Source organism: Zosterops lateralis (assembly GCF_965231275.1).
Source record: "Zosterops lateralis genome assembly, chromosome: 1".
NCBI lineage: Eukaryota > Metazoa > Chordata > Aves > Passeriformes > Zosteropidae > Zosterops > Zosterops lateralis.
In genome coordinates, this window is record NC_139762.1 from 58,422,280 (window position 1) to 58,447,675 (window position 25,396).

Below are 25,396 nucleotides of genomic sequence, written 5' to 3' on the forward strand. Positions count from 1 at the left end.
CCAAGTGTTTTTTTAGAATTTAAATTTAAGATCTCACACCTAGCTCTTTCACTTTCCTTTTTTAAAGCTGGACATCCTGTGTGGCTCTCCTAAATAGGCATTTCCACTAGGCTTAAGAGCATTTTTTTAAAATTAAGTTGTTGATTCTTCTGCTTTCTGCTTTTTTATTTCTACATAAAGAATATAATTTATGTATGTAATAAAGTATTACTTAATTTTTTTAATAGTCATAACAAAAATGAGTGGTTCATTTGAGTTAAATAATTCTGCCTCCTGTTGTAAGCAAAAGAATGTAATAAGTTTGTCAGAGCTGCTGGGCAGCTGCATGGATCAAACTTTCCCTTTATTTCTGTCTTTAAAGTTACGTGAGAAATAGATACAGGAATGCATTTTTATTTTATTTCTGGTGATTAGAAAACATTAGAAAATCTGTATTTATTATTAAATTCAGAGGATGAAACAACTTCTGGCAGCAATTTGCTTCTTACCATATTTCGATGTAATTTTATGATAAGAAATGAGGATAATGCAAACAGTGAAATAAATGGATTAAGAGAGACAGGGAGATGGGAAACTACTGTTGGAGGTAGTTCTGGCTATGAAACCATGTTGCTGGGGAGATAAATGACTGAGGAAGTGTTGTGGATTAACCCCAGTAGGCTGCTAATTACCACACAGTGTTTGCTCATTCTCCCATCAGTGGGAGGGAAGGGAGAGTCAGAGAGCAACAGTGAGAAAACCCATGGCTTGGGATAAAGACAGTTTATAATTTAAAAATGGAAGGAAAAACAAGAAAGAAAGGAGGAGAAAACCCAAACAAACAAACAAACACACAAAAAAAAAAAACCCACACAAAAAAAAAAAAAACCCAAGTGATGTAAAAGAAAATAATTGCTCAGCACCAACCAATGCCCAACCAGTCACCAAGCAGGGGCAGCCCCGCCATCCTCACCCCCCAGCTTTTATGGCTGAGTGTGGTGCCATGTGGTATGAAATGTCACTGGGGTCAGCTGTCCTGGCAGTGTCCCCTCCCAACCTCTTGGGCACTGCTGGCCTACTTGTGAGTCCCTGTGGAAAAAGCCCTGGATGCTGCCTGTGTTTGCAGTAACATCCCTGTGGCATCAACAGTTTTAATTAGAAGTCCAAAACTTGGACTTCTGGGAAAACCCCATGCCAGCTCAGTTGAAGAACTTTAACTGCATCCAGACCAAAAACACCACAGGAAGTTTGGAGAAAGAACTTGGAACATTTCTTGCATTGGCAAGTTGGTAGAGAAATGTGCTGTTGAAACAAACAACAGGATGTATCTGTAAGAGATGATGTTCTCAGTTTTAATGAGATTTTTTTCCTGATTTTTTTGTTGTTTTATATTTCAGATTCGATAGATTATTAAAATCTCATGTTTCCATTGAACATATAAAACAGTTTGCATAAAACATCTTTAACCTCAATGTATGGAAGGTACTTCATTGATTGCTAGTTTTGGCATTTATGAAAACACAGACTTGTGTTTTTTGCTTCAAGTTTATTAGTTTGGAATTCCAATAAAAATGTAATCTGTACACAGGCTTCTTGATTGAGAACAGGATTATCAAATTGGAAAAGTAGAGGGAAGGGGAAATGGTGGCATAGTTTCTCTTTCTACTCTAATAAGTCTGTCATCTTGTTTCCCAAGGAGTTTTGAAGAAGTCTGACGGGTGGGTTGGTTTGGGCTGCTGTGAGCTGGCTATTGCTGTGGAGTGCCGGCAAGCGTGTAAGCAGGTAAGGCTTTCACCCTGCTCCCTGAATCCAGACTGATTCTGCAGCTCTCTTTGGTTATGCTGAACTTAATTTTGACTTTCTTTGTCAGTCTCTACATAAAAGTTGTGACTTTAAAATAATGTTGAGTGATGTGGCTGATCCTAAGCTCTTTATTTTGTATCGTCCTGTTTAGTGGTACAACACTGTGGTTACAGCCCCAAACAGATTTTTACGCCTCTTCAAAGAGGTTTTTCTTTATCAGATGGAAGAAGGGTTGGGTTATTTTGGTGTTAATAGAGCCAGTGTTTTGTCAAGTAACAGTTTTAAGCATAATTCGTAAATTTAACAATGACCTCTGTATTTAAAATCTGTGAAGCATTTTGTGATTTTTTTTCCCCCCTAAATATGTGTTTGTGGCTTTAAAAACATCTTCAGAATCTAGGAGCATATTTGTGTTTATCATCATCATCCTTGTAATTCATTTGTGGAGCACAGATGTACTTAATATTCATATTTGTGAATATTAGCTGTGTAGTCTTAATCTTGACCAAGCAGCCTACTGCAAACTGCAATCATAATAAAAAAGAAATTCTACTTTCACCCAAAAGCATGGAGTTTAAACTATGTGGCAAGAGATGAACAGTGAGTACAGAGTAGTGTGGGAGTGAGATGAGGAGTGAATAAACAAGCTGGGTAGCTTTGATCTTCAGAAAAGAAATGTGTGTTTATTCTCAAATGCATTTTTTAGCCATGTTTTCAAGTATGTCCTAATGCTTAAGTGTCTTCCAGACCTGATAAAGAAATGTCTGTTTATTGTAGTCTTACTAAATTCTATTAATTTAATCTTATGTTTTTGTTACATAATTTCTCATTATCCTCTAAATCAGATGTTGTATTGTTTGATTGCAGACTGTTGTTTCAGAATCTTAGCTGTATTTTGTACTTTAACTGACTCTGATTAAAACATTTCCTATTTTTTTAAATTCATACCAAAATCCAAATACCTTGAAACTTGAGGAGATTTTGGAATCATTTTGAAGGCAGTGATATAATAGGTCTGAGGTCAGACTTCACCCAAGTGTTTTAAATTACTGGAGGGGGAAGTAACATGTTAGTAGTTACTATAGTTTTGAATATCTGTCATATGAAAAATGAGCACGAGATTTTGTATAGAACAAAGGGATCTTGCAGTTTGAGGGGAGAATTTCTGCAACTCAGTTTGACAATAGGAACCATAGAATTGAACATAGAAGAGGGAGGAGGGTGGAAAGCGACACACAAGTGATAAATTAGCAGGGAAAAGGGAGAGATCTTTATGCTCAAGCTCTTCCATTTCTTAAATGCTTCCTGTATTTTGCAGTCTGGCAAACCTTACACAAAACCAAAGTTGCTCTATGTGCTTCCACTATCAGCTAACTTGGTGCAGAAATATGAGGATTTGGGTTTTCATTAAAAGTCATATTAACAGTCATGGCATCTGTTTTTTTTTCTTAAAACTTTACATGAATTCTTTAGGTTCTTAAAGGAACATTTTAATAGATCATGAATCAATTGTTATTGCAGTTAATTTAAAAATAGAACTGTCTTTATTTAGTGACATGATTTTATTATCTGCTACAAATGGAGAAATTTATCTGTCTTTCAGGCTTCAGCAAAAAGTGATGTTTTAAAGGTCTGCAGGAAAGAATACGAGGTATGTTTTTATGTGTCTGAATATATCTGAAAAAAAATCAACTTTTATATCAATAGTTTTTTAAGTCCTGTAAAAATATCCTGTAGAAGAGGGAAAGTTCAGTCTTTTTATAGCTGTATTTCTGAATGTACTCATTTTCATATGAATGTAAATGATCTATCTACAGTTTTTATAAAAGTATAATCACCATCTGTAAAAAAGTTTTGGATTTTTTAGACTTGTATATATCTTAATTTAAATTAAAAATTTGCAACTTTCAAACTGGATTCCTGAAAAGTTTATTTCATAAGAGTTTTGATTAAAGTCAGCATTCATTGTGATCATTCCATCTGTCAGAAACCTTTCACCTTGGACAGTGAGAGTCAGCTTAAGAGTGACCTAAAGAAAACTTAGGAAAGGACAGCCTAAAGTATCCCATCTGAATAAAAGTAATTTCAAATGTATAATTTTTTGTAACATCAGTGAAACAATTGATGCTTGCAGTTATTTTTACTATTCTGCTCACAAAATTAATCATCAGGGTATCTTCAGAAATCTGCCTTTACCTGTGTTCTTTTTAACACAGTGTCTAGAAATGCTATTCCGCTTTTCTTTTGATCTTCATCCTAATTGAAAGCCAGATTCCTCCCACCCCCTTTCATCTCATTTCCTTCTGCCCTAAGTTAGGTAGTCCTGCATCAGTTCTGCTCATAATCAACAGTTCAGGATATCAATTTTCCATTCTTTTAATTTGGGCAGAAGTGGAGACGCTTTCTTGTTTTTTCCAGGAAGCATTGATTTACTTTTTTTTAAATTTATTTTCCCTTTTGTCCTTTTATCTAAACAATCTACAGAGTATTCTCCTCAACTCTTTACTGTGGAAGTTAGCATGGGTTGAAGTTGCTGTAGCTTGTTCTCTTAAAAATGCATTTTCATTTTAAGTAGTTCTGTCTCCTTTCATGCTATAATATGCTATACTGTCAACATCTGCAAGCTTCTCCTCTATTATGCTGGTCTGTTTCCTTCTTTTTTTCTGCATTTCTGCATTGCTGTAGGAGGTTGGCCAGTATGGGTTGGAGGAGAACGGGAGAGGAAAGGTAAGAGAATAAAGAATGACTTCAAAATGGTCATAGTCATCTTATTTACTTTTTCAGTTTTTATCTGGGATTTTAAAAACTGGGTGTCTCACTCTTGATCAGGAGTGATCTTGCTGTTATTGTACAGAAAACCTTAATGCTTGCTGTCTGTGCAAGATTAAAAGAGAAGGAGAGGGAGAAAAATCATAATAGAGGGAATCAGTCTTCTGATTAGAGAAGAAGGAAAGAACTTTTTTTAATGAGGACTAGGTATACTAGATACAAATAGTGTGTCAGGGGCAGAAATTAAGCATCTGATGTGCTAGATCTTCAGTTATGATAGAATTTTGTATGACAATGGTTTTTCATATGTATCCTGGCTTGCAGGTGCACATGGAAAATAATCCTTAAAATGCTCTTGAGAGGCTCATTGGTTGCATAAAATTCAAGGAAATTATGCCTAAGATTGACGATTCCAAATAAAACATTTGGAGGGAATCTGCAGTTCCCACACCCTGTCATTATGTCTCATTAAAAAAAAAAAAACAATCTTGCTGCTTTGGTGTATGAGTCCTGCTCCCTCTGTAGTCTGTGAGCAGCGTCTGTGTCCTGTAGTGAACTTTGCATTCAGTGGAGTTGGCTGGGGAAACACTCAACTGGGGAAGGAGTGGCTACTTCAAACAGAAAGAGGTGACATGAGATCAGAAATTAAATGTAAATCACATAAATACAATGTCATACATACTCTGTTTGGTTTTGCATTTAAGAATTCATACTTTGCCAAAAATGAGGATCCAATTAGAAAATGAGTTTGCAATATAGATCATAGTGGACAATTAGTTTGTGGTATAGATCATAGAATTCTCAAGTCTATTGCTGAGGTTTTTAATAATTAAGTACATGACATAAAAGTAAAAACCAGATGAATTAAGGATGTAAAATATTATTCCCTTTTTTGTAAACACTCTCATAGCTTACCAGCCTTCTTAACTTACTTAGCTTACTCACATAAGGATTTCCCAGAGAATTTTCACAAGCTGCTTAGAATAGTCTGAACTGTGCCTAGTACACTTTGGTAATCTTTTGAGATTAAGGAAGCAACTTTCTGAGTTACCCTGCAGCCTCCCACTAAGTCAGTGAGGGTGAAGAAGGAAGTAAATCTTCAGGGGTAGGGTATAGGCTTCAGAGCAGTGAAAAAAGCCAAACCCCATGCAGGAGGTGTCACCGAGTTTGAAGTCACTAAGTGGAGTCTCAGGTTCTGCAGTAACAGAATTACTTCACCATTGATGTGCCAGCTTTTCACAATATTAATAGAAGATGCTTCTTTTGCTGATCATATGTTTCTGCATTACTTTTACTGCAAATATTTATTTTAATTTGGAGATTTTACACATTTTAGAAAGGTGTTGTGTTGGAATAAGATACTAGTTTTTTATCAGTGCTTTGAAGATGGCGTGTCCTGTTAAACAATTTTTATTTTCAAATAGCACTGCATGCAGAAATGAATAAATTTAACACAACTTGCCCAGTATTTTTGAGTGTTACCAAAAGGTATTTTATTTGCCCTCTTTTGAAGGTTTTATTCTAATAGTCCTTTTTTCCCTCTTCTGCTTCTCAGATACTCATTTGGTTGTCTTCATTTTTCCTCTAGTCCTGTGCACCTCAGTTCTTTATCTTTCACTACTTCTTCCAGCTTTCTGCTATCCTGTTCACCTTCCTCTAAAAAGAAGGTAGGTAATAGTCAAAGGAAGAAGAAAAAAGAAGTGGAGACGGTATGGATTGTATGTAGGATTTTCTGATTTTTAAAACTTTTGAGTAAAGTGGGGGTTAATTAAAAGACTACATGGAAATACATTCTTGGAGGAGCAACTTAAAATACTTCATTAATCTTAAAATAAGCTGTAAAGGCTTTACTACTATGTTTAAAATCTCTTTTTTCTTCTGTACATGGAAAGGGTAGCACTAAAGTCTCCATTAGGTTGCAGCTCTTGAGTCTGTGCACTGCATATTGTGAGTTCACCTCTCTGAATATTTAGAACCAGTTTTTACATCAGGACATTCAAACTTTTCTAGTTAATCGGCCCTGTGAGAGCTTTACTGCAGTTGAGCACTATTAACATCTCCCAAGCAGTTGAAATGCAACTGGAAATGTCACCACTTCACCACCACCTCTGCTCTTATAACTAATTTTGATGCACAGTAATGAACACTTTTGGTGTCCATGGACTGTTAAAAGGTAGTTTTGCTATCACAGATTTGAGCACTCTTTAGCCTTGTCTCACTTTGGTATTTTACAGTTTTTAAACAGATGCCTAAAATGCAGTGCCTGCAGCTTCAAGTGCTTTAACGGGGATTCAGAAAAGTATTCACTCTGCTATGGTATTGGTTTGGTTTTTCTTCTAGGGTTATATGATCCTGCTTTTTGCTGAGATTTTAGTGAGTGCTGGCTATTAATTACCCCTGCTGAAAAATGCAATAATCAGTTTTTAGCTCTTATCTAATTGTTTGTGTGGTTACTCCAAAACAATAGATAATAACTCAAGGAACTGTTTAGGACATTGTTTAGCTAAAGGTTCCTAAACCATTTTAATGAACTCCTAAGGCACAGGACTGTGTGTGGCCTCTGAAAGTACTGCTTAATGAATTCAGGATGGACTCTGACCATACACTACACATTGTAGATAATGTTATTGTCAGCTGCTGGTGCTTTTTGTCTCTATTCTCTGCTCTTCAAAGAAGGTTGATAAAACACTCAATGATCTTGCCAAAATTTAAATTCCAATAATTTTGTACTACCTCACTGTGCAAGTGTTCTCAATTCTTTACTGGTTTACATAATAGAGGAAAATCTTGACCTTACTTGTTTATTACTGCAAGTTTTTAAAGTTTTTAATAGATGTTCACCATCATTTGACACTTCAGCTGATTCCACTATACATTACTATGTTACCCTCTGACTTTTATCTTCTCTCAATAAATTCAAAGATTAAATGAAGTCAAGAAGAAATCAAGAGAGTTTTCTTTTCTGTGCTTAACTGCAAAGAGTTAAGCATTTTACTACCGTATTTGTTAACTGTAGGTAATACTTATAAATTAAGGTGGCCTTAATTGGATAGGATCTAGATTCAAATATTTGTCATGGTTAGGTTGCCCAAGACAATAGTACTGAACCTATTTTTCTGACAAAGTTAGTAGAATATAGATACCATGGTAATTTTTAGTGAGGGAAATAATTTTTGTGGGGTTTTTTGCAAAATATTCTTAATTTCTGATGTAAAACAACAACTTCACTGTTGCTTTTCATTGAAGACACAAGAGGCAGCCATTTAGAAAAAAATGTGCTTATAATGTGGACTTACAGAAGTCCTCTGCATGCCTCACAATGCAGAGGACTTCTTCCTTCAGCAAAATGTTCTGCTGTTTGTGTTGGGTGCATGCATTTTTAGGTTTTGAGCCGTTACCTGCAGCTGATGAGCTCCAAAAAGAGCGAAACCAGTTAGGTCCTGCAGTACTGGCTAAAATCTTCCTTCAGGGGGGTTCTGGTTAGGAAGACTGAAAAATGTTCTCTGCTGCATAAACCTCAATAGCCCTTTTCAATTTCCATAGCACCAAAAAGAAATCTTTGAGAGTCTTTGCTTTAAGGTGTACGTGGTTGTGTTGCCACCTGCTGCTTTCCACTCCTCCTGCTTGTAGTCTCTCTGGCTTTGATCACCAGGCTTGGAAACACCTGACTTTAAAAAAAAGAGAAGTCTGAAAGATGGGGCTTGTGCACAAGTAAAACAAATCATTGTGTTTGTGGTTTAGAAATTTTGATATTGCTATCTTTGTTCACTTAATTTAGTATTCAACACAAGTTAAAAATGGAGTATCAGACTATGTGTGTACACAATATTGCCTTAGTGCCATCATTCTCCCAATTCTCGATGACTTAATCATTCTTTTAAAAAGAACATACTTTTCTCCTCTTTTGGTTTTTGCATTGGTTAGCTGGTTTGGTTTTGTTTTTCCTTACCTATATCTATCTTTTACCTTTTGCTTTGTTTTCTGTGTCTTGCTTCACTGCCAGTTCACTCAAAGATTCAGAAGGAACCTTGAGTGGACAGAAAAGCTGGTGACTTCTTAAATATTCGTGCTAATTTAGTAGACATGGACACGAACCTTGTGTTCTGAAGAGAAGTTGCAGTTAGTAATTCAAATCAGACTGTCTAATACTGTTAACAGCTCTTTTTACAAACAGGCGATTAGGCACTAATTTTTTTAAAATATTATATCACATCTCTGTAACTATACCCCTCACACGTGTGAGGGGTATATACATACACATAAACTGAACAGTTACCAGATCTACCAAAAAAACAAAGCACCCTCACTAGCACTGTGTTCTGTGGTGGCTACAGACACATTTTTGTGAAATACAGTGAGTTGCTGTAACAACTCAGTGCAGCTGAAGTTCTTCCCATGCCTTCCTGCAACTGCCATTTTTCCACACGCATTCCCTGTCCCTCCTTGCCTTACTCTCCCTCTGGCATCTGGCAGGTCCTTCTAGAGGAGGATATCTAAAAAATGCTTGCTTGTTCTATTCTATTCTAACAGAGCATTATACCTGTTGATATCACTGACTTAAATCCTAGGGAATGAGAAAAATGAGTTTTCATCAGGGTTAGTGAGAAAGAAGAGGTCATGACAAGGTAATGGTGGGGCACACACAAGACTATACAGCTGGGAACAGGGACAAAGTGAAAAAGAGAAGCCAGACCTCCTCTTAACAGAAATGTGAGGATTATTACAGTGATTCAGCAGTCTGTGGAACTGTAGTTTCAAAATACAGAAATCATATTATTAGTTTAGGTTCCTGCCTGTATAAAATTGGTGTGTGAAATTACTGTGAGAAGATAATTTTGTCTCAATTTGAGCCCTTCTTTAGAGAAGGAATATTAGTAGATACCACAATCTTCTGAACATTCTCCTTTCTTTTGTATCCTCTGAGCAGGACAAGTGACTCTATGAACTGCTTTGCAGTCACTTTTTTGTATCATTCAACTTCTAAATGATGTGACAGTTTTTATGTGAGTTTATTGCAGCATTAGAGTATGATTCTAAGTATTGTTTGTGCTAACAGTATGGTCAAGTACTTGGTATAACCATGGCAAACAGACTTTAGACTTTCCAGCAGACTCTGCTGTCCCAGTGCATTAATAAATAAAGTTACAGTGTTCATTCTGCCTGGCTGGTTTGTGTGCCACCTTCCAGTGCTCTATACAGGGTGGCTTTGGAGAAGTCAAATTTCAGCAGCTTCTGAGGACGGTCAGTTTAGGGGCAGAGTGTTGTTGTGTGCGGCAGATCCCAAAGAAACTGGGTTGGCCACATGGAAACAGGGCCTTTCTGGTAACCTGTGCCTGGCATCCTCAGTGAAGGATTTATGGTGCTACAAAAATGTCACAAGCCTTTAGGCAGGAGTATAAATCTATTCTTTACAGGTGTAGGATGGTGACTCCATCTCTGTGTTTTTTCTCCATTAGTTCTCTTGTCCTTCATCTGTATTACACAGACAGCTGCCTAACAGGATTTGGTTTGTGTGTAGGAAAGAAGGGAAAATCTAAAGTTAATCAAATGAAAACGTGCTGCTGGGATGAAGAATGTCACTGCAAATTTATCTTAATCTGAGGGAAATAATGTAGTACCCATATTTTTGGGAGAAAATATCTGAAATATTGTAGAGGATATTTTTGGCATGAAATTAGTCTGAATTGCTACTTTATGAGATTTGGGGCTTTGTTTTATGTAAGGCAGATTTTTCAATTTTTGTGTGAGGTGTACCAATAGATCTGTGCCTTTATTTATGATCACTAGAATTATAAATAGTTGCTGTTCATGGAAAAAATAACTTACACTTTCAAGTTAGATTTGTGTTTATTCTCTTAGGGTCTTCCATTGCCACATCTGCCATGGCTTACCCAAGGTTTAATATAATTTCTGAGCATTAACAGAAGGAATTTGATGCTGCTCATTTCACTATTGGGATTGACCTGTTTAAAATCTCGTGTTCAGAAGAAAGCAAGTAGAAAATATGAACAAAAAGCAAATTCCTGCACACTAAACAATATCTAAGACAAAAGGAGAAATAAAATCAAGTTAATTCCTAACATATTTGTATTTTCATCTGTTTGCAGCAGTACAGAGCTGCACAAAAATAGCCCCAAGGTTATTTGGGATACCCACTTCTCTGCAATGCAGTGAATAACTAGTAACTAAGATAGATGAAGAATCTGGTGAAGTACTGAGCTCTCTTCCTTGTCTTAGAAATAGTAGCACATCTGGTGCTTTCCTGTATTGAAGCAAGACCAATCCCACATGATTTGGGATCAGTCTGATGGTGTTTCTGTTTTCTCCTCTAGATACTGTCTTCTCTGTGAAATACAAATTTGTTTAATTATAGGGATAGGGGAAATGGAGATCAGGAATTTTTTGAAGATGGGGATTGTGTTTTGTCACCATATTGATGTATTTGATCACGTTTTATAATCTTGCTTTCTGACAATTGTAGAGGTTAGATATGGAGGAGGTTCAAATTATTTTTTCTCACAATCATATCATTTTAGTCTTTGATAACTGGCAATGACATTTTGAAATTTCAACCTCATGACTTCATCTGTTCATAGAGTTCCAGACAGCTTATATGCAGTATCTAATTTTTTTTTAATGGAAAATGTGCTTATTCAGTGTGGGGAAGACTGTGGGTTTCTTGGCAAGAGTTCAGTAGTGGTGAGGGAGGGAATCGTGCCTCTCTACTCTGCTCTGGTGAGACTCACGTGGAGTGCTACATCCTCGGGTAGAGTCTTCAGCACAGGAAAGATGTGAACCTGTTGGAATGAGTCCAGAGGAGAAGCCACAAAGAGAGGTGGAGCATGTCTCTTATGAAGACAGTCTCCTATGAGAGAGCTGGGGTTGTTCAGTCTGGAGAAGAAAAGGATCCTGGGAGACCTTATAGCACTTTCTAGTGCCCAAAGGGGGCCTACAAGAAAGCTGGGAATAAACTTTTTGGCAGGGCTTGTTATGAAAAGGGCGAGGGTTAATGATTGTAAACTGAAAGAGGGTAGTTTCAAACTAGATACAAAGAGGAATTTTTTTATGATGAGGGTGGTGAGGCACTGGAACAGGTTGCCCAGAGGAGCTGTGGATGCCCTGCTCAAGGCCAGGTTGGATGGGGCCCTGAGCAATGTGGTCTAGTGGAAGGTGTCCCTGCCCATGGCAGGGAGTTTGTGACTAGATGAGCTTTAAGGTCTCTTCCAACCCAAACCATTCCATGACTGGTCTGCAGATTAGAGACCTCTGAAACAAAGCAGCAGGATGTGTGTGTTTCCCTTCTTCTGACATTTAAGATGTATATCCCCCAGCTGTGCCTTTCAGCTGCAGTTTGAGGGAGTTGGTCGCATGCTTTAGCTTTTAAGGTACATTGTCTTGGAGTTATTTTGTTGAGATTTACTATTTGCATATATCGATCTGTGCAGAATTCATTTTTCTACATAGAATTTTTAAACTTATTGTCCTTAAAAAAAAAATCCTAACGTTTTGGGACACCCTATTATAGCCGTTTACCCTGTTTCTAAGTTAGTCCAGGAAAATCTTCCAATTTACTTGTTGAATTGACTATCTGTTTTATTATGAGTGCACACAGAACTTTGGTGACCCTTGATCTCTTAATTTCCTGGTTTCACTGTTTGTATAGTGTTTTTGTTTTAATGTAATCTAATTGAAGCAAGTAACGCCAAAGGTTTATTAGTTCATTATAACAAATGACTGGATACTTAAATATTTATTTGAAGTCTTCTGGCTTGTAACACTGCTTTTGTTTTGATTTCAGAATGCTCTCTTTAGTTGTATTAACAGAAATGAAAGTAAGTATATAATGAATAGTTTATTTTGTTTTTCTTTTTTTGTCATTCATTTTTTCTCTAAACTGTAAGAGATTCTGTGGATGAACATATACACAAACACATGGATTTCAGACCCATATAAGCACATGAGTAAATTGTCTTATTCAAGTAATAAAGGGATTTGACTATTTGTACAATTAATATCAGTTTTTAATTTGTGTATTTGTATTTGTCTTTTCTGTCATCTTTTTCTTCTGCTTGTGCCTTTGATGTGTGCTAAGTAGCAAAATCAAATGCATAGCTGAAATTTTGAAGAACTATGCAAGTGTTTTGTTGCCTGGTATGTTTATATAAAATGAAATCAGTGTCTCAGGATTAATTCTAGTAGAAGTTGTTCTCAAGAACTACAATATGTATTTAACAACATAGCAAAGATGGGTGAATCACCATTACCATCTGTCTGGGTTTTTTGAATGATACTACTCTCATATTTGTTTGTTTATTAGTAGTACTTCTCTGATAATTCAGTTATTGGACATGTCTGGTTACCTAACATAAGAACAAAAGAGCTGAAAATGAGATTCAGCTGGCTTGCTCTTGTCTTGAACTTGGGTTCAAGGCAGCTTTAGTACCGACTTTTTTCTCCTGCCAGACAAACAAATGTAGTTTGGCTAGTTACAGATATTTCCAGTCATTCTGTAGACAGAGATATTTCAGTAGAGCATAGAATTTCTTCCTTTTTGTTTTGTTTTGTTTCCTTGAGCATCCTTGTGTGTTATACAGACATGCTCATCTCTTCATTTCTCTGCGTAGGAACCCATAGGTTTTCTGTTGTTTGTTTGTTTGCTTTCCCAGTGGGGTCAGTCTGTTGCAGCTACGCAGGTCACCACACGAACTGCCGGGAATATTGCCAAGCAATTTTTCGGACAGACTCCTCTCCTGGTCCGTCACAAATTAAAGCAGTTGAAAGTTACTGTGCATCTATTAGCCCTCAGCTTATACACTGCGTGAATAACTACACACAGTCATATCCAATGAGAAACCCTACAGACAGTAAGTACAAACAAATCCTTCTTTACTGAGAGCTATAGAAGATACTGAAAATGTACTTCATGTATGTTTTATATAAAATTTGTTATTGTAGGTGTCTATCATATAAATTGTATTACTCTCATTATGTGAATTTATATGATCATAACTTTTGGGTTTAGGTGCAATCATTATATGAATTTATATAATGATAACTTTTGGGTTTAGGTTCATTATTAATTTTTATTTACTTTTCATTTTTATATATTGGTTTTGTAGTTTTTTTCTAGAGTTGATTCTGTATCTATTTTGGAGAAGCAATGTTATTTGAGGAGAAGGCACCTTACAGCACTTTTATTTCTCAGGGCTGTTACATTGTACATCTTTAATGTTGTTTGTGCTTGACTGTTAACGATTTTGTTAACAGGTTTGTATTGCTGTGACAGAGCAGAAGACTATGCGTGTCAGACTGCTTGTAAAAGAATTCTAATGTCAATGAAAACAGAGCTTGAAATTGTTGATGGACTTATAGAGGGCTGTAAAACCATGCCTCTCCCTCAGGACCCACTTTGGCAATGTTTTCTTGAGAGTTCAAGATCTGTTCACCCAGGAGTCACTGTGCACCCCCCACCTTCAACAGGCCTCGATGGAGCTAAGCTCCATTGCTGTTCTAAAGCAAATTCTTCCACATGTAGGTCAGTACCTCTCTAACCTCACTTCCAATTGTGAAAGTTCTTCGGAGTTTGTCTTGTTTCTGGCCTTTGCCTGTATCTTGCTATGTACATCAAATAGGAAGTTCTGGAATTCTTAGAAAAAATACAGGTTCAGGTAACCAGATAGTAATCTGTTGGGTAATCTATTCTGTTCAATACTTTGTATCTCTAAACATACTGCTTTATAAGAGGAATCAACCTTTTCTCATATTTAGCACTGGCTTATTGTAGCAGACACAGTAAGTTAATGAAACTTGTACCATACCTGTGGTCATAATAGCCAATATTGCAACCTGTGGTTAAGAGGTCTTAACAAGATGCTAAAGAGAGACAAAAGGACAATGAACTTCACAAACTCTCAAGTGCCTGGTTGCTTCATGTTAAAACCTTGGCAGTATTCCTTTCTAGATGCTCTTCTGGTTTTTCTCAGTGAAAAATAACTTAGGTTATGTAGTAATTAAATAAGGGAACTAACTATTCTGACATTTAGAAAAACAAAGGTTTTCAGCAAACTGTTGCATGCTTGCAAATTATTGAGGCATTTTTAGTCTAGGGTGGTTTTCTGTCCACTTTAAAAATAGATGATGATTGCATTTTAAATGCATCAGTGTGTCTGAATAAGTTACAAACATTTTTGAACTGTTACTTCCTTTTATATCAAAGTTTCCAGTAACAACATCTCATGACAATAAGTTCTAAAATGGATCCTTCTACCAAGTTTTCAATAGGCAGGAGATCTAATAGTACAGTGAAGTTCCATACCTTGGGATGGGAACAGTTGTAGTTTGTAGGACATTGCCATGAACAAAGTGAACTGGGTATTGCTGACACCAGGAAACATCTCAAACAAAAGCAGCAAGCAGTGTCCCTGTTTCAAACATCAGGGCAAAAGAAAGAATGTATTTTGCTTGACAGTCATTTCTGTAGGAGGAGAAGGTGTGATTCTAAGCTGAAGGATGGGCTTAGAAGTTGTTCATTGTGATGTCAACTTAGATTTATTACGAGTAAAATTAGCTGGGGTAATTTTCATCTCAAAGTTGTAAGTTCACGTTTCCAGCTGTTACATTTTTATTGGATATTGCAGTTTTATATCCTGAAGTCTTTTGGCCTTACTAGCTTAAAGATGTGCTGACATTCTCAAGCAAAATGGGTTATTTGCTTTGAGCACTGTATTTGGGTACCCTTGCAGACTTTGTGGGCTCTAATCAATCCTCTCTGGTGGTGAGCAAAGGCTGTTGTGAGCAGCAAAGAAGTGATGGGCTCTATCTGAATGGCTGTTGTTCTTTTCATTTTATTTTCTTCATCTCTATTTCTTTTTTGTTTTCAGAGAGCTCTGCACTAAACTTTATAGCACGAGCTGGGGCAATTCACAGAGCTGGCAAGAATTTGATCGCTTTTGTGAGTATAATGCAGTTGAAGTTTCCATGTTGACCTGTTTAGCAGATGTACGAGAACCTTGTCAGCTGGGCTGTAGAAATCTTACTTACTGCACTAATTTTAATAACAGGTAGGAGAGAGACACTGAATATTTTATAAAGGAATTCCTATGCTTTGATTTCAAAAATAAAATGAAATGTTTTTAAGACTTATTTTGAGATTGTATGTAGCTTTCTTTCTGCAAGTATGGTTTTAGTTAATTTGAAAATAAGTAGTTTTTCTTTAGAATGGACTTTTGGAAATGTATTTAGCAACAGATGTAACAAAACTTACAAAAATAAAAGTTAACCCGTGAACTTGTAAAATGTCACAGTTTATTACCTCTGCATATTCCTCTGTCTTACTGCATAGGCAAGTAAGTAATGATAACTGGAATGTTGTATATTATAAATAAGGTTAAAGTGTTTGTTAAAGTTACATGTTACTTATTTTTAAAACTCCTTTTTTGCAGAGATGTTTCTGTGGGTTTGTACTGTATAGGACAAAATTATTTAAAAGTGGTGTCTGAAAGTAATTGCAAGGTTACAGTTAGAGTTTTAAAAAAAACCCTAAATTTTCTTAGCCATTAGAGATCACTTGCCTCTTCTTCTTTTTTCTTTTTCTTTTTTTAATAATATGTAGTGACATGAGTGTTATATGAGTAGGAGAATCCCAGACCTGGCTAAATATAAATAATAAATCAACTTTCATTAGTGATTCACCAATAAACATTCACATAGATATTTGGGCTAAGATATTTGCTCTTAAATCAGCTTCAGGTGAGAAATATTAAAGTGATATTTGATGTAAGAGGTAGAGGTGAGAAGGGAGTTTCAGCCTTGAGTCTTCCTTAAAGACAGATTTCAAATTGATTCTGTTCTTGCTTAATTGTGGAAGGGATTAATTGCTTATATACCGCAAAAAGCAAATCATATGAAGAATGTAGAGTTCTTAGAGTGAAAAGGGAAATTGTGTGGTACTTCCTTTTTCTTTTATACATACTATATCTTACCTTCTCCTTTTAAGACCAACAGAACTTTTTAGAAGCTGCAATACTCAGTCAGACCAGGGAGCCATGAATGACATGAAGCTATGGGAAAAAGGGAGTATTAAGATGCCATTCATAAATATTCCTGTGCTTGATATTAAAAAATGCCAACCAGAAATGTGGAAGGCAATTGCCTGCTCCCTGCAGATTAAACCTTGTCACAGCAAATCTAGAGGAAGTATTATCTGCAAGTAAGTACTGTGAGTAAAACAAAAACCATTTTAGAGGTTTTACTAAGGATTTTAATAAAAACTAAAAAGCTGTAGGACTGTGTTTGCTATGTTAGGAAAACATGGCAGGAATATGAAATTGCATGGTTTCCATTGCTTGAATCTCTATCACTGTAAATGAAGATATTTGCCTGTTAATGAGATGGATGTATATGCTTGCATTGTAAAGTAAAAGAAAAAAGACTTATTGAAGGGGTTTTTTTGGCTCTCCATGGTGTATTAAACTTTTCCTCTTTTTTGGTTTTGGGATCTACTGATAGCTTTCAGGTGATAGAAAGGTCTGAAAAAAAAAAGTGTTTTGTTTTTTTTTTTAATAAGTTTTGAAAGTAGGTGGTTGAGTAGAAAAAAGAGCAGTTAATAGTGCAGGTAGTGAGATAGAGTTCAACCCATATTAGACATTAGCAAATGAAGGAAATGCTTGGGCTTGGAAGACACATGCATATGATGCCATAGAAAATAAAGATCACCAAGCCCAAAGTCAAAGAGGAGTAGTACAAGCAATAGTTTCTGTCTTTGTGTCACAAATTTGTTCCTCCCTCCTACATGAAATTAGCATATATGTATATATATAAACACTCTGCTGTGAGGCATATTGGAAAAGTTGTGGATTCAGGGAAGGGAATAACATAGAAATAAATCTTTTTCATATAAGCCCTTTGTTCAAGTAATCGTCATGAAATTCTGTCTCTTTATTTATCTCTAGATCAGATTGTGTGGAAATACTGAAGAAGTGTGGAGATCATAATAGATTCCCTGAAGGCCACTCAGCTGAGAGTATTTGTGAACTCTTATCTCCAACAGACGACTTGGAGAACTGCATACCCTTGGATACTTACCTGAGTAAGACTAACATACCTATGCAGCAAAATTAGAAACCAGAATATTTTGAATGCTTGTCATTACTTTTAATAATCTTCATTATTTATTTTAAAGAAAATTGTATTGAATTTGAGACATCTTATTTAGTGTATTAGAGAAAATTGGAAATTTCAAGATGCCATAGTTCATTGCTTCTACTCCTTCTTGTATTGGGCATATGTGACAAGAAAATTATTGAGTATAAAGGAAGTATATTTTGCATGTGAAGGAACATCCAGATCATTATTTGCAGGACTGAGGATTAAACTATTAATAAGTAATAAGTTAACTACCTGGTCATATCAAGCTTCTATATCTATAATTAAAGTTAAAAAAATTCTACAGATTTGTCAAAAATATGATTTTACTGGACTTAAGAAATGCCATGCTTTGCTGAAGAAAAATAAACCTCATTTAGATCAGTGTAGATGATGTATATTCTTTTTTCAGGCCCAAGTTCTTTAGGTAGCATTGTAGAAGATGTCACACACCCATGTAATCCAAACCCATGTGCAGCTAATCAGTTGTGTGAAGTAAATAGAAAAGGATGTCAATCTGGAGAGCTGTGTCTTCCATATTTGTGTGTGCCAGGTAAGGTTTTTTAGGCTTCTCTTCACTGAATTTTGCTGGTAAATATGTCATTGAAATGTTGTTGAAGGCTTTAAAGTGAATTGCTGTGCCATGGTTTAACCCAGCTGGCACCTGAGTACCACACAGCCGCTCACTCACTTCCCCTCTGGGGAGGAACAGTTTAGTCACTGAAATGAAGTTAATAATAATAATAGTTGTGATGGTGCTGTTGGTGAAAAATGAGATAACAAAAAGAGAGGAATATAACCCAGAGATGCACAGTGCCACAGCTCCCCTCCCACTGACCCAACGCCCAGCCCTTCCCACCAAAGATGTGCAGCCAATGGTGTTTCTGCTTCTGCTCCCTTCAGTGACACTTTTAATGTGGTTGCAAGTCACCAGAAAGACACTTATGGTCATCTGGGAACTGCTTTTTTATAACACTTGGGTCATCTAATCTCTGCACCATGTGTAAATGTGAGCTGACTGGGCAGAGAGCCTCATGTACAATAAGTTTTAGGTACCTAACTTTGAAATGGCACAGTTGGGTGGTGTCAGTAACAAGGATCAAACCTACAAAAGGAGGTGTGAGATTATGCAGTGTCCAGCTTCTGCAACCCCTTCATTGTTCTGCCCTAGGCACTGGTAGTGCTTGCCAGAGTTTTCCCCTTTCCATTAAAGCAGAGGCTGCCATTCAGTGGCATGAGGGGTCAGCTGTGGTTCTTGAAGCAGAGCAGGAAGTGTGCATTTGGTGACCACTAGAACATGTGTGTGACTGAGCAAGTGAGAGCAACACTGACTTTTACACTGAATTGCACGGAGCAACCTCCTTTCTAGAGGAGCTGATAGAGAACATTGCCATAGCTGTCTGTCACATCAGATCCCTGAACCTCTTTTCTTCTAGCAGTTCTGTGGCTGATCAGCAGTTTCCCCAGTGGTTCCTAGTTAAAAAGAGGAAAGCTGGATTTTGCTTCACTCATATATCTACTCTACTTGTGCTCATTTAAAAGTGAGGATAGACTTCAGCTCATTCTTTGTGTGAGCCTAGGGACATTGTTTCGGTTATGCTTCTATGACCCTTACAAATATTTTTGTTTTTCTGGAAAGCTGAGCCTTATTACTATAGAGGTTGTATTGTCTTCACTTGCTGCAAAAGTCATTCAAAGTCACCTGAAAGCAAGCTCACACAGAGCTTTCTAAGAGACATTTGCTTCCTCTGAAGGTTGGAGAGTGACTTTTATATATAAATGCATATAAATGTCTTGTTATTGGCTGAAAGTTTCAGGGGATTTGTTGCCATTCACCCCTTGTAGGGTTATTTCAATCTGCTATTTATTTTATTATTTTTCCTTGCAATTCTTAAAACTCTTCTCTTCTGTCTCTCCTCTCTCTCTTCTTTTTCTCTCCTCTCCTCCTCTCCTCTTTTCCTGCTTTCTCTCCCTTTCTCCCCTTTTCTCATCTACTTGTAAGAATCCTTCAGAGGTACAAAAGTACAAGTAGAGAAGAAAGGAACAGTAAAATATGTGAGGAAGGGGAAATGACTGGGCTTTGCTTATCAATTCAAATTTAATTTAAATTCCATATTGGAGAGAGTGAAGTATTTGTACTGTTTGTCATATAACATGTTTCATACTACTACAGAGCTGGAAAATCAAAATACTTGAGAATTATTGTAATTTCAAGTCTGTTTCTCAAAAGTAACATCTTTACAGGTTCTTCAGAACTTTGTCTCAAGTGATTATCTTCTATTTTTGCTGCTTGTTGCCTCTGCAAAATGGGTGAATTTAAGGGCAGGAGTAAGGCTGCTCAAGAACACTAAGTTTTTTGCAAGTCAGTGTAGTAATTAATTGCAGTAGTGGCAGTTGCCCATGTGTTTACTACTTACGAGCTAATTTTTTTCCTTGTATGCAGGCTGCAAACTGGGAGAAGCCTCCGATTTCATTGTCCGACAGGGTACCCTTATCCAAGTTCCATCCTCAGCTGGTGATGTTGGGTGTTACAAGATTTGTACCTGTGGACACAGTGGATTGCTGGAGAACTGTATGGAAATGCGTTGTGTTGACCTCCAGAAGTCATGCATTGTTGGAGGACAAAGGAAAAGTAAGTAATGGAGCAGTGATGCATCCAGCACCTGCTCCTCACCTGATGAATTTTGAGCTACATGAGAAGACTCAGAGGATCTGAATTCAGGGTTTATCAGAAAATACAAAAGCTGATGATTATGTGCCTATATATGCTGGAGGGTTCCTTTGTTGAAATGAGTTCTGAACTGTGACAGTCTCAATCAGTCACAGTCTTGTATAAAGGGTGTTCTCAGTGCACCATTTGTTTTTAGGGGTGGTTTCTTTACAAGCTCCAAATGGTTGGTAGGTGGTTGTTTTGGATTTGTTGGGGTTTTTTTTCTTCCTTCCAGTGGCTTGTGGCATCTGAATCCATGAGCTTCCAAGGTTCATGTTTCCACTCCAGTGGCTGGCACAAAGACTTCTTTCCCTACTAATTGGTTCATCCAGCTTAAGGTCTGTTAGTACTCATAGTACATATTCAGGGTAGAAAGCACACATCTTAAAGGAGTAAAAATAGGATTGGATAAAAATACAGGATAGGTTGTGGTGATCAAGTGTAGGGTTCAGAGAGAAAGGCAGACTCTCCAGCTACCTGTCTACACTGAACCATTCCCTTTTTCCCCTCTTTCCTTTGCCTTCCCACACATCCTCCTGCTTGATTCATCTTAGTTACTCCTTTTCCTTTTCTTTGGTTCTTCCACTAAATGTTCCTTAATAAGTTTTGCACAATCTCAACATTAAATAAGAATTGTAGTTTAAGATACTTATCAATGGGGCTAACATATGCCTAAAAATAAACATGTAAGCAAATATATGATGATGATGATGATGAAGGTGTATTGAACACAAGTCTTCCTCCCCATGGCAGCTCCCTGCTTAGAGTTTAAATTGGCACAGGTAACAAAGATTAATTGTGTTCTGCCTAATCTGACAGTTAAAGGAGATGTGATAGGTGATGCTTCTTAGAAGATTGTATTGATTTATTTTCAGATTTACTGTTTGCTTGAGAGCTTTAAATGTGTCTTTTTGTCACACAAATTGGCATTATAATCTTGGAAAAAGGAAAACAAAAAGAAAAGCTACTACTAAGTAGGGGAAAACTTACAAAAGATCTTGAATATAAAACAGAGCCTGTGCTAAGCTGTGACCTGTCTGAAGTTGTTGTCTTTGAATTAGCAAGCAAGAAATTTTCTGCTAGTGAACAGTTACATATCTCAGCACTGCAATTGTTCAGTGACTGTAAATCAGCCTTTTTAAACTACTGTTAGACTGTCGTCTAAGCAGAGCTAAAGCAGGCTAAAGATATCTCATGAATCCAAAATAACTGAGGGGGTTTTTTTTACCATATGATAAGAGTTATTTTCACACTAAGTAAAACTTAGGAAGCAAGGCACTTGTTGTAGTTTCATTTGTCACAAACATAATTTTCAGATTGGGAACCAAACACTAAATGATGAAAGAGCAGGAAATTGGGGGATATTTCTTTCTCACAAAATACACCAAGTTGAGTTAAATAATCAATTGTACAATTCTTTTCATCACTGAGGAAAGTCTGCCTGCAGTATTTCATGGAATGGAATGGGGAATTTTGGAATCTGGTTTTTTTGTTGTTTGTACCAAGAATATAAAAGGCAACCAAATATACTTAAAACTTTTCTTTTTTTCTTTTCAGAATTGGTACTATTTGTTCATGGAAGCAGAACATTGAAAATATCTTAACATTAACAATATGTTTGATGGGCAGTTGTAGAAAGTATCTGGTGAATGTGGATACTTTTAAGATGCAGTTATTAACAAATAAGAGTTTTTAAATGGTGACTGTAACTTTCTATGGACCATTCTGTCCAAAAAAGCTTGCAGTTTTTCAGATTATTTGTGAAAATAATCACAAAAATATCTGATGCTGTATTTGTATTTTATGGTTGCACAGTGTACAGCCCTCACTTGTTCTGGTAACCATAACAATATGTGTAGCTGTAGGTATTCAGTAAGTGCTGACCATCTGAAAACAAACAAACCACCACAACCCCAAAACCAGACAGCTTCCTCTTTTGCCATGGTGACTCATGAAATATTTCTGGTGATTAAGACTCTAGGTATTATGTAATAAAAGATAAAAATTACTGGGTTCCAAATTTGTTAGGTGATGCAGTAGATGTTAGAAAACAAAGAATTAAAAGTTTATGGTCACCATGTAAATATTTTGCAGTAACTGTATTTAATTGGTTTATATGTCAGTTGTAAAAAGCCAGGGTTTAACCATAAAATCTGAACTGTGTTTTTTAAAACCATTCTCAATAAAGAAAACCCTGAACTTTTGAATGATGCTGGGTTTTTTATGTTGTGAGTTGACTCCAGCCAATGAAATGATTACTGATCATTGCTGACCAACACAGGCTGCTGTGTGAACTCTTTGACAGTGAAAGACAATAGCCCTGCACAGTTTTCAGGTGGATCTTAAGTCAGGTACTCTGAAGAATCACCTGAGATCCTGTGTTTGGCATTACCTTCTAAGCCTTTCTTCTTCCCTGCTAGCAAATTCCTTGGTCCTTTGAGCAAAGAGAGCTTTTTGTGCTAGAGAGGCTTTTTCTCCCACCTCCTCTTGTTCTGCCCTCATTTGTCTCTGAGCACCTCTTCTGAATTGGTCCAGTGCTGAGGGGTTTCCTGTGTAATATTTTCTTGCAAGTTCTAATTCTCAATCTCAACCCTTTGAAAAGAGATTAGAGAGAATTACCTTATTTTGTAAGGCACGATTACAATTACATTTTCCTCAAGAGTTGTGTATTTGTTGGTAGTCTTTGATAACCAGTTTGGTTATGGATAGATCAGAGTCTATCAGCAACATGATTTGATACAAAACAAACATCACAGTGAAGGGCAGTCATATGGACAGTTCAGAAAATGGAACTGGAGTTGCTAAATTGAAGAAAAATCCCTTAAGTTTCTTAGATTCAGGTGGAAAACGTTACTGACTTATAAAATACATTCCAATCCAATGAAGGTTGGAATGAAGCATTGGCAGTTTTACCTCTTGAGAAACACATACAAGTTGTGCTCTGTGTGTGAGACAAAACATTTAGGAGTATTATGTGAATTTAATTTAGAAGAATGTGTCTTCACAAAAGCTTTACCTTTAAGAAAACATGAAACTTGCTACCCAGAATTTATTGTTCTTAGAAAAAAACAAATGGAAAACCGAATATATACAGATTTTGAAAGGACCAAGTGCTTGCTTCTGTGGTTAACTAATTAATCAAACCACAGGACTTTTCCTTTAAGTGAATAAAGCAAAACTTGAAATCCATTGGGAAAAAAAAAAAAAAAAGGATGAAAATTTCATTGGGAAAATACACTGAAAAGGGAAATTACAGAAACAGCTAATGAGAATGTAGTATTTATGTAGTGCATAGGAATATGTCGTCTTCTGGTGTGTTTGCATTAATTGTATGTATTTACTTAATTTATTTGAAGGCCATGGAACGTCCTTTAATATAGATTGCAACGTCTGTTCCTGTTTTGCTGGAAACTTGATTTGTTCTACACGTCAGTGTCTAACTGAGCACAGCTCAGAGGATGAACGTCGGAAGTTTACAGGTAACTTTCCAAACCATGGAAACTGTAAATTGAGTATTTTTAGAGCAGGTATTATCAACTAAATTCTTTCTACAGTATTAATGGAAAACACTTAATAATTTGTTATTGCTTTGGTTTTTTAAACTATTTCTTTTTCTCATGTCCAACCTGCACTACAGGAAAAGCACACACTTTAAAAAAGAAAATCAATACTGAAAAATAAAACCTCAAGTAATACATAAAAATAATTAGAAACAGGGTGCACTAGGGATGAGAGATAAGGAGTTTAGGGGAAAATGGAGAAAGCTGAGTTGAATGAGCAAAGAGCAGGACACAAACTTTCCTTCCTGCTCCTTGTAAGCGCCTGTGTGCTCCAGCATTGCTAAATGACAGGTGGGAGGAAAGGGCTGAAGGCAGAGATGCCACAGTGACACCTTGTGTATCTTATGTCATGGAAGATAAGTGTGCACCCAGTCCCTGTTCTGTGTGTTGCTCTTGCAGGTTTGCCCTGTAACTGTGTGGACCAGTTTGTCCCAGTCTGTGGCCAGAACGGGCGCACGTATCCCAGCGCGTGCATAGCTCGCTGCGTTGGGCTCCAGGACAACCAGTTTGAATTTGGATCATGTATTTCCAAGGATCCTTGCAACCCAAACCCTTGTAATAAAAATCAAAGGTAAAAGCAGAACGTTTTTCAGCTTTTCTTTGGCTTCGTCCACTCATAAAGCAGATTTATGTGTTCTTTGAATGTGTTGTATATTGTAACATTCTACTTTGGGGCTATTCCAATAAAAATAACTGTTTGAAGTAGCTGGTTTTTTATTTATCATAGTAATACTGGACTGTAATAAGTGCCAGTTCTTGGTTCTATTTCTGTAGTGCTGTGTCAATTCAATTCATTATACAGATCTCAGTTTAGCAATAAAAGAGACTTCACATACACTTTCAAAAGTGGGAGAATCAGATTTTGTCAAAACGGCAATAACTGTCATTTTACTACTTTGTTTCACACCTTATTTTACTATTTTACACATCTGAATTCAAGACTTGGAGTCAGTCTTGCTTATTCAGTCAAGTAATGTGTGGTTTTTGTCTCTAAAATAGGAAAATATCAATCACCCTCCTTTTTCTTAGACTGAAATCCTGTGAAAACTATGTAAAATCGCTGGTTTTTCAGTATCAAGAAAAGCAAAATTTGCATAGACAAATACATTAAAACAAAAACATGCTTTGTACTAGTGTCAGATGAAAAAAAATCTGACCTTTTTTACAGAGATCAAAGTATGTGGCTCACAATATTGGTCTCTGTCTTCAATTTTCTCAGTGTTGTGCAATACTGCAGTCTCCTTTGAATTAGTGCATTTTTCTGTTTTGAAAGAAAGCCATCAAAATAAGTTGTGTAATATTGTGCTTTCATGAAAGCTGATTGTAGCAATTTTAGCATTTTTTCCTTTTTCTGCACTTAAAATGCCGTGATGCAGAAAAATACTGAGAAAACACAGTAGTTTTGTAGTTGTTACAGCCATAACGGCATTCA

General features: G+C 36.5%; 1 protein-coding gene across 2 annotated transcripts in view; it reads left to right on the forward strand.

The window, feature by feature from the left end:
• Positions 1-25,396, forward strand: part of RECK (reversion inducing cysteine rich protein with kazal motifs) — a 46,078-nt gene that overhangs the window by 12,898 nt on the left and 7,784 nt on the right. The window contains exons 5-17 of one of the 2 annotated variants that reach the window (XM_083875170.1): positions 1,676-1,761; positions 3,386-3,433; positions 4,468-4,509; positions 12,350-12,383; positions 13,218-13,415; positions 13,819-14,086; positions 15,432-15,611; positions 16,547-16,759; positions 17,502-17,638; positions 18,107-18,247; positions 20,138-20,326; positions 23,761-23,883; positions 24,364-24,535. In XM_083875170.1, coding sequence (XP_083731296.1) covers positions 1,676-1,761; positions 3,386-3,433; positions 4,468-4,509; positions 12,350-12,383; positions 13,218-13,415; positions 13,819-14,086; positions 15,432-15,611; positions 16,547-16,759; positions 17,502-17,638; positions 18,107-18,247; positions 20,138-20,326; positions 23,761-23,883; positions 24,364-24,535 — 1,831 coding nt within the window. The remainder of the gene's footprint in view (positions 1-1,675; positions 1,762-3,385; positions 3,434-4,467; positions 4,510-12,349; positions 12,384-13,217; positions 13,416-13,818; positions 14,087-15,431; positions 15,612-16,546; positions 16,760-17,501; positions 17,639-18,106; positions 18,248-20,137; positions 20,327-23,760; positions 23,884-24,363; positions 24,536-25,396) is intronic. The other variant, XM_083875169.1, reaches the window with a different exon arrangement.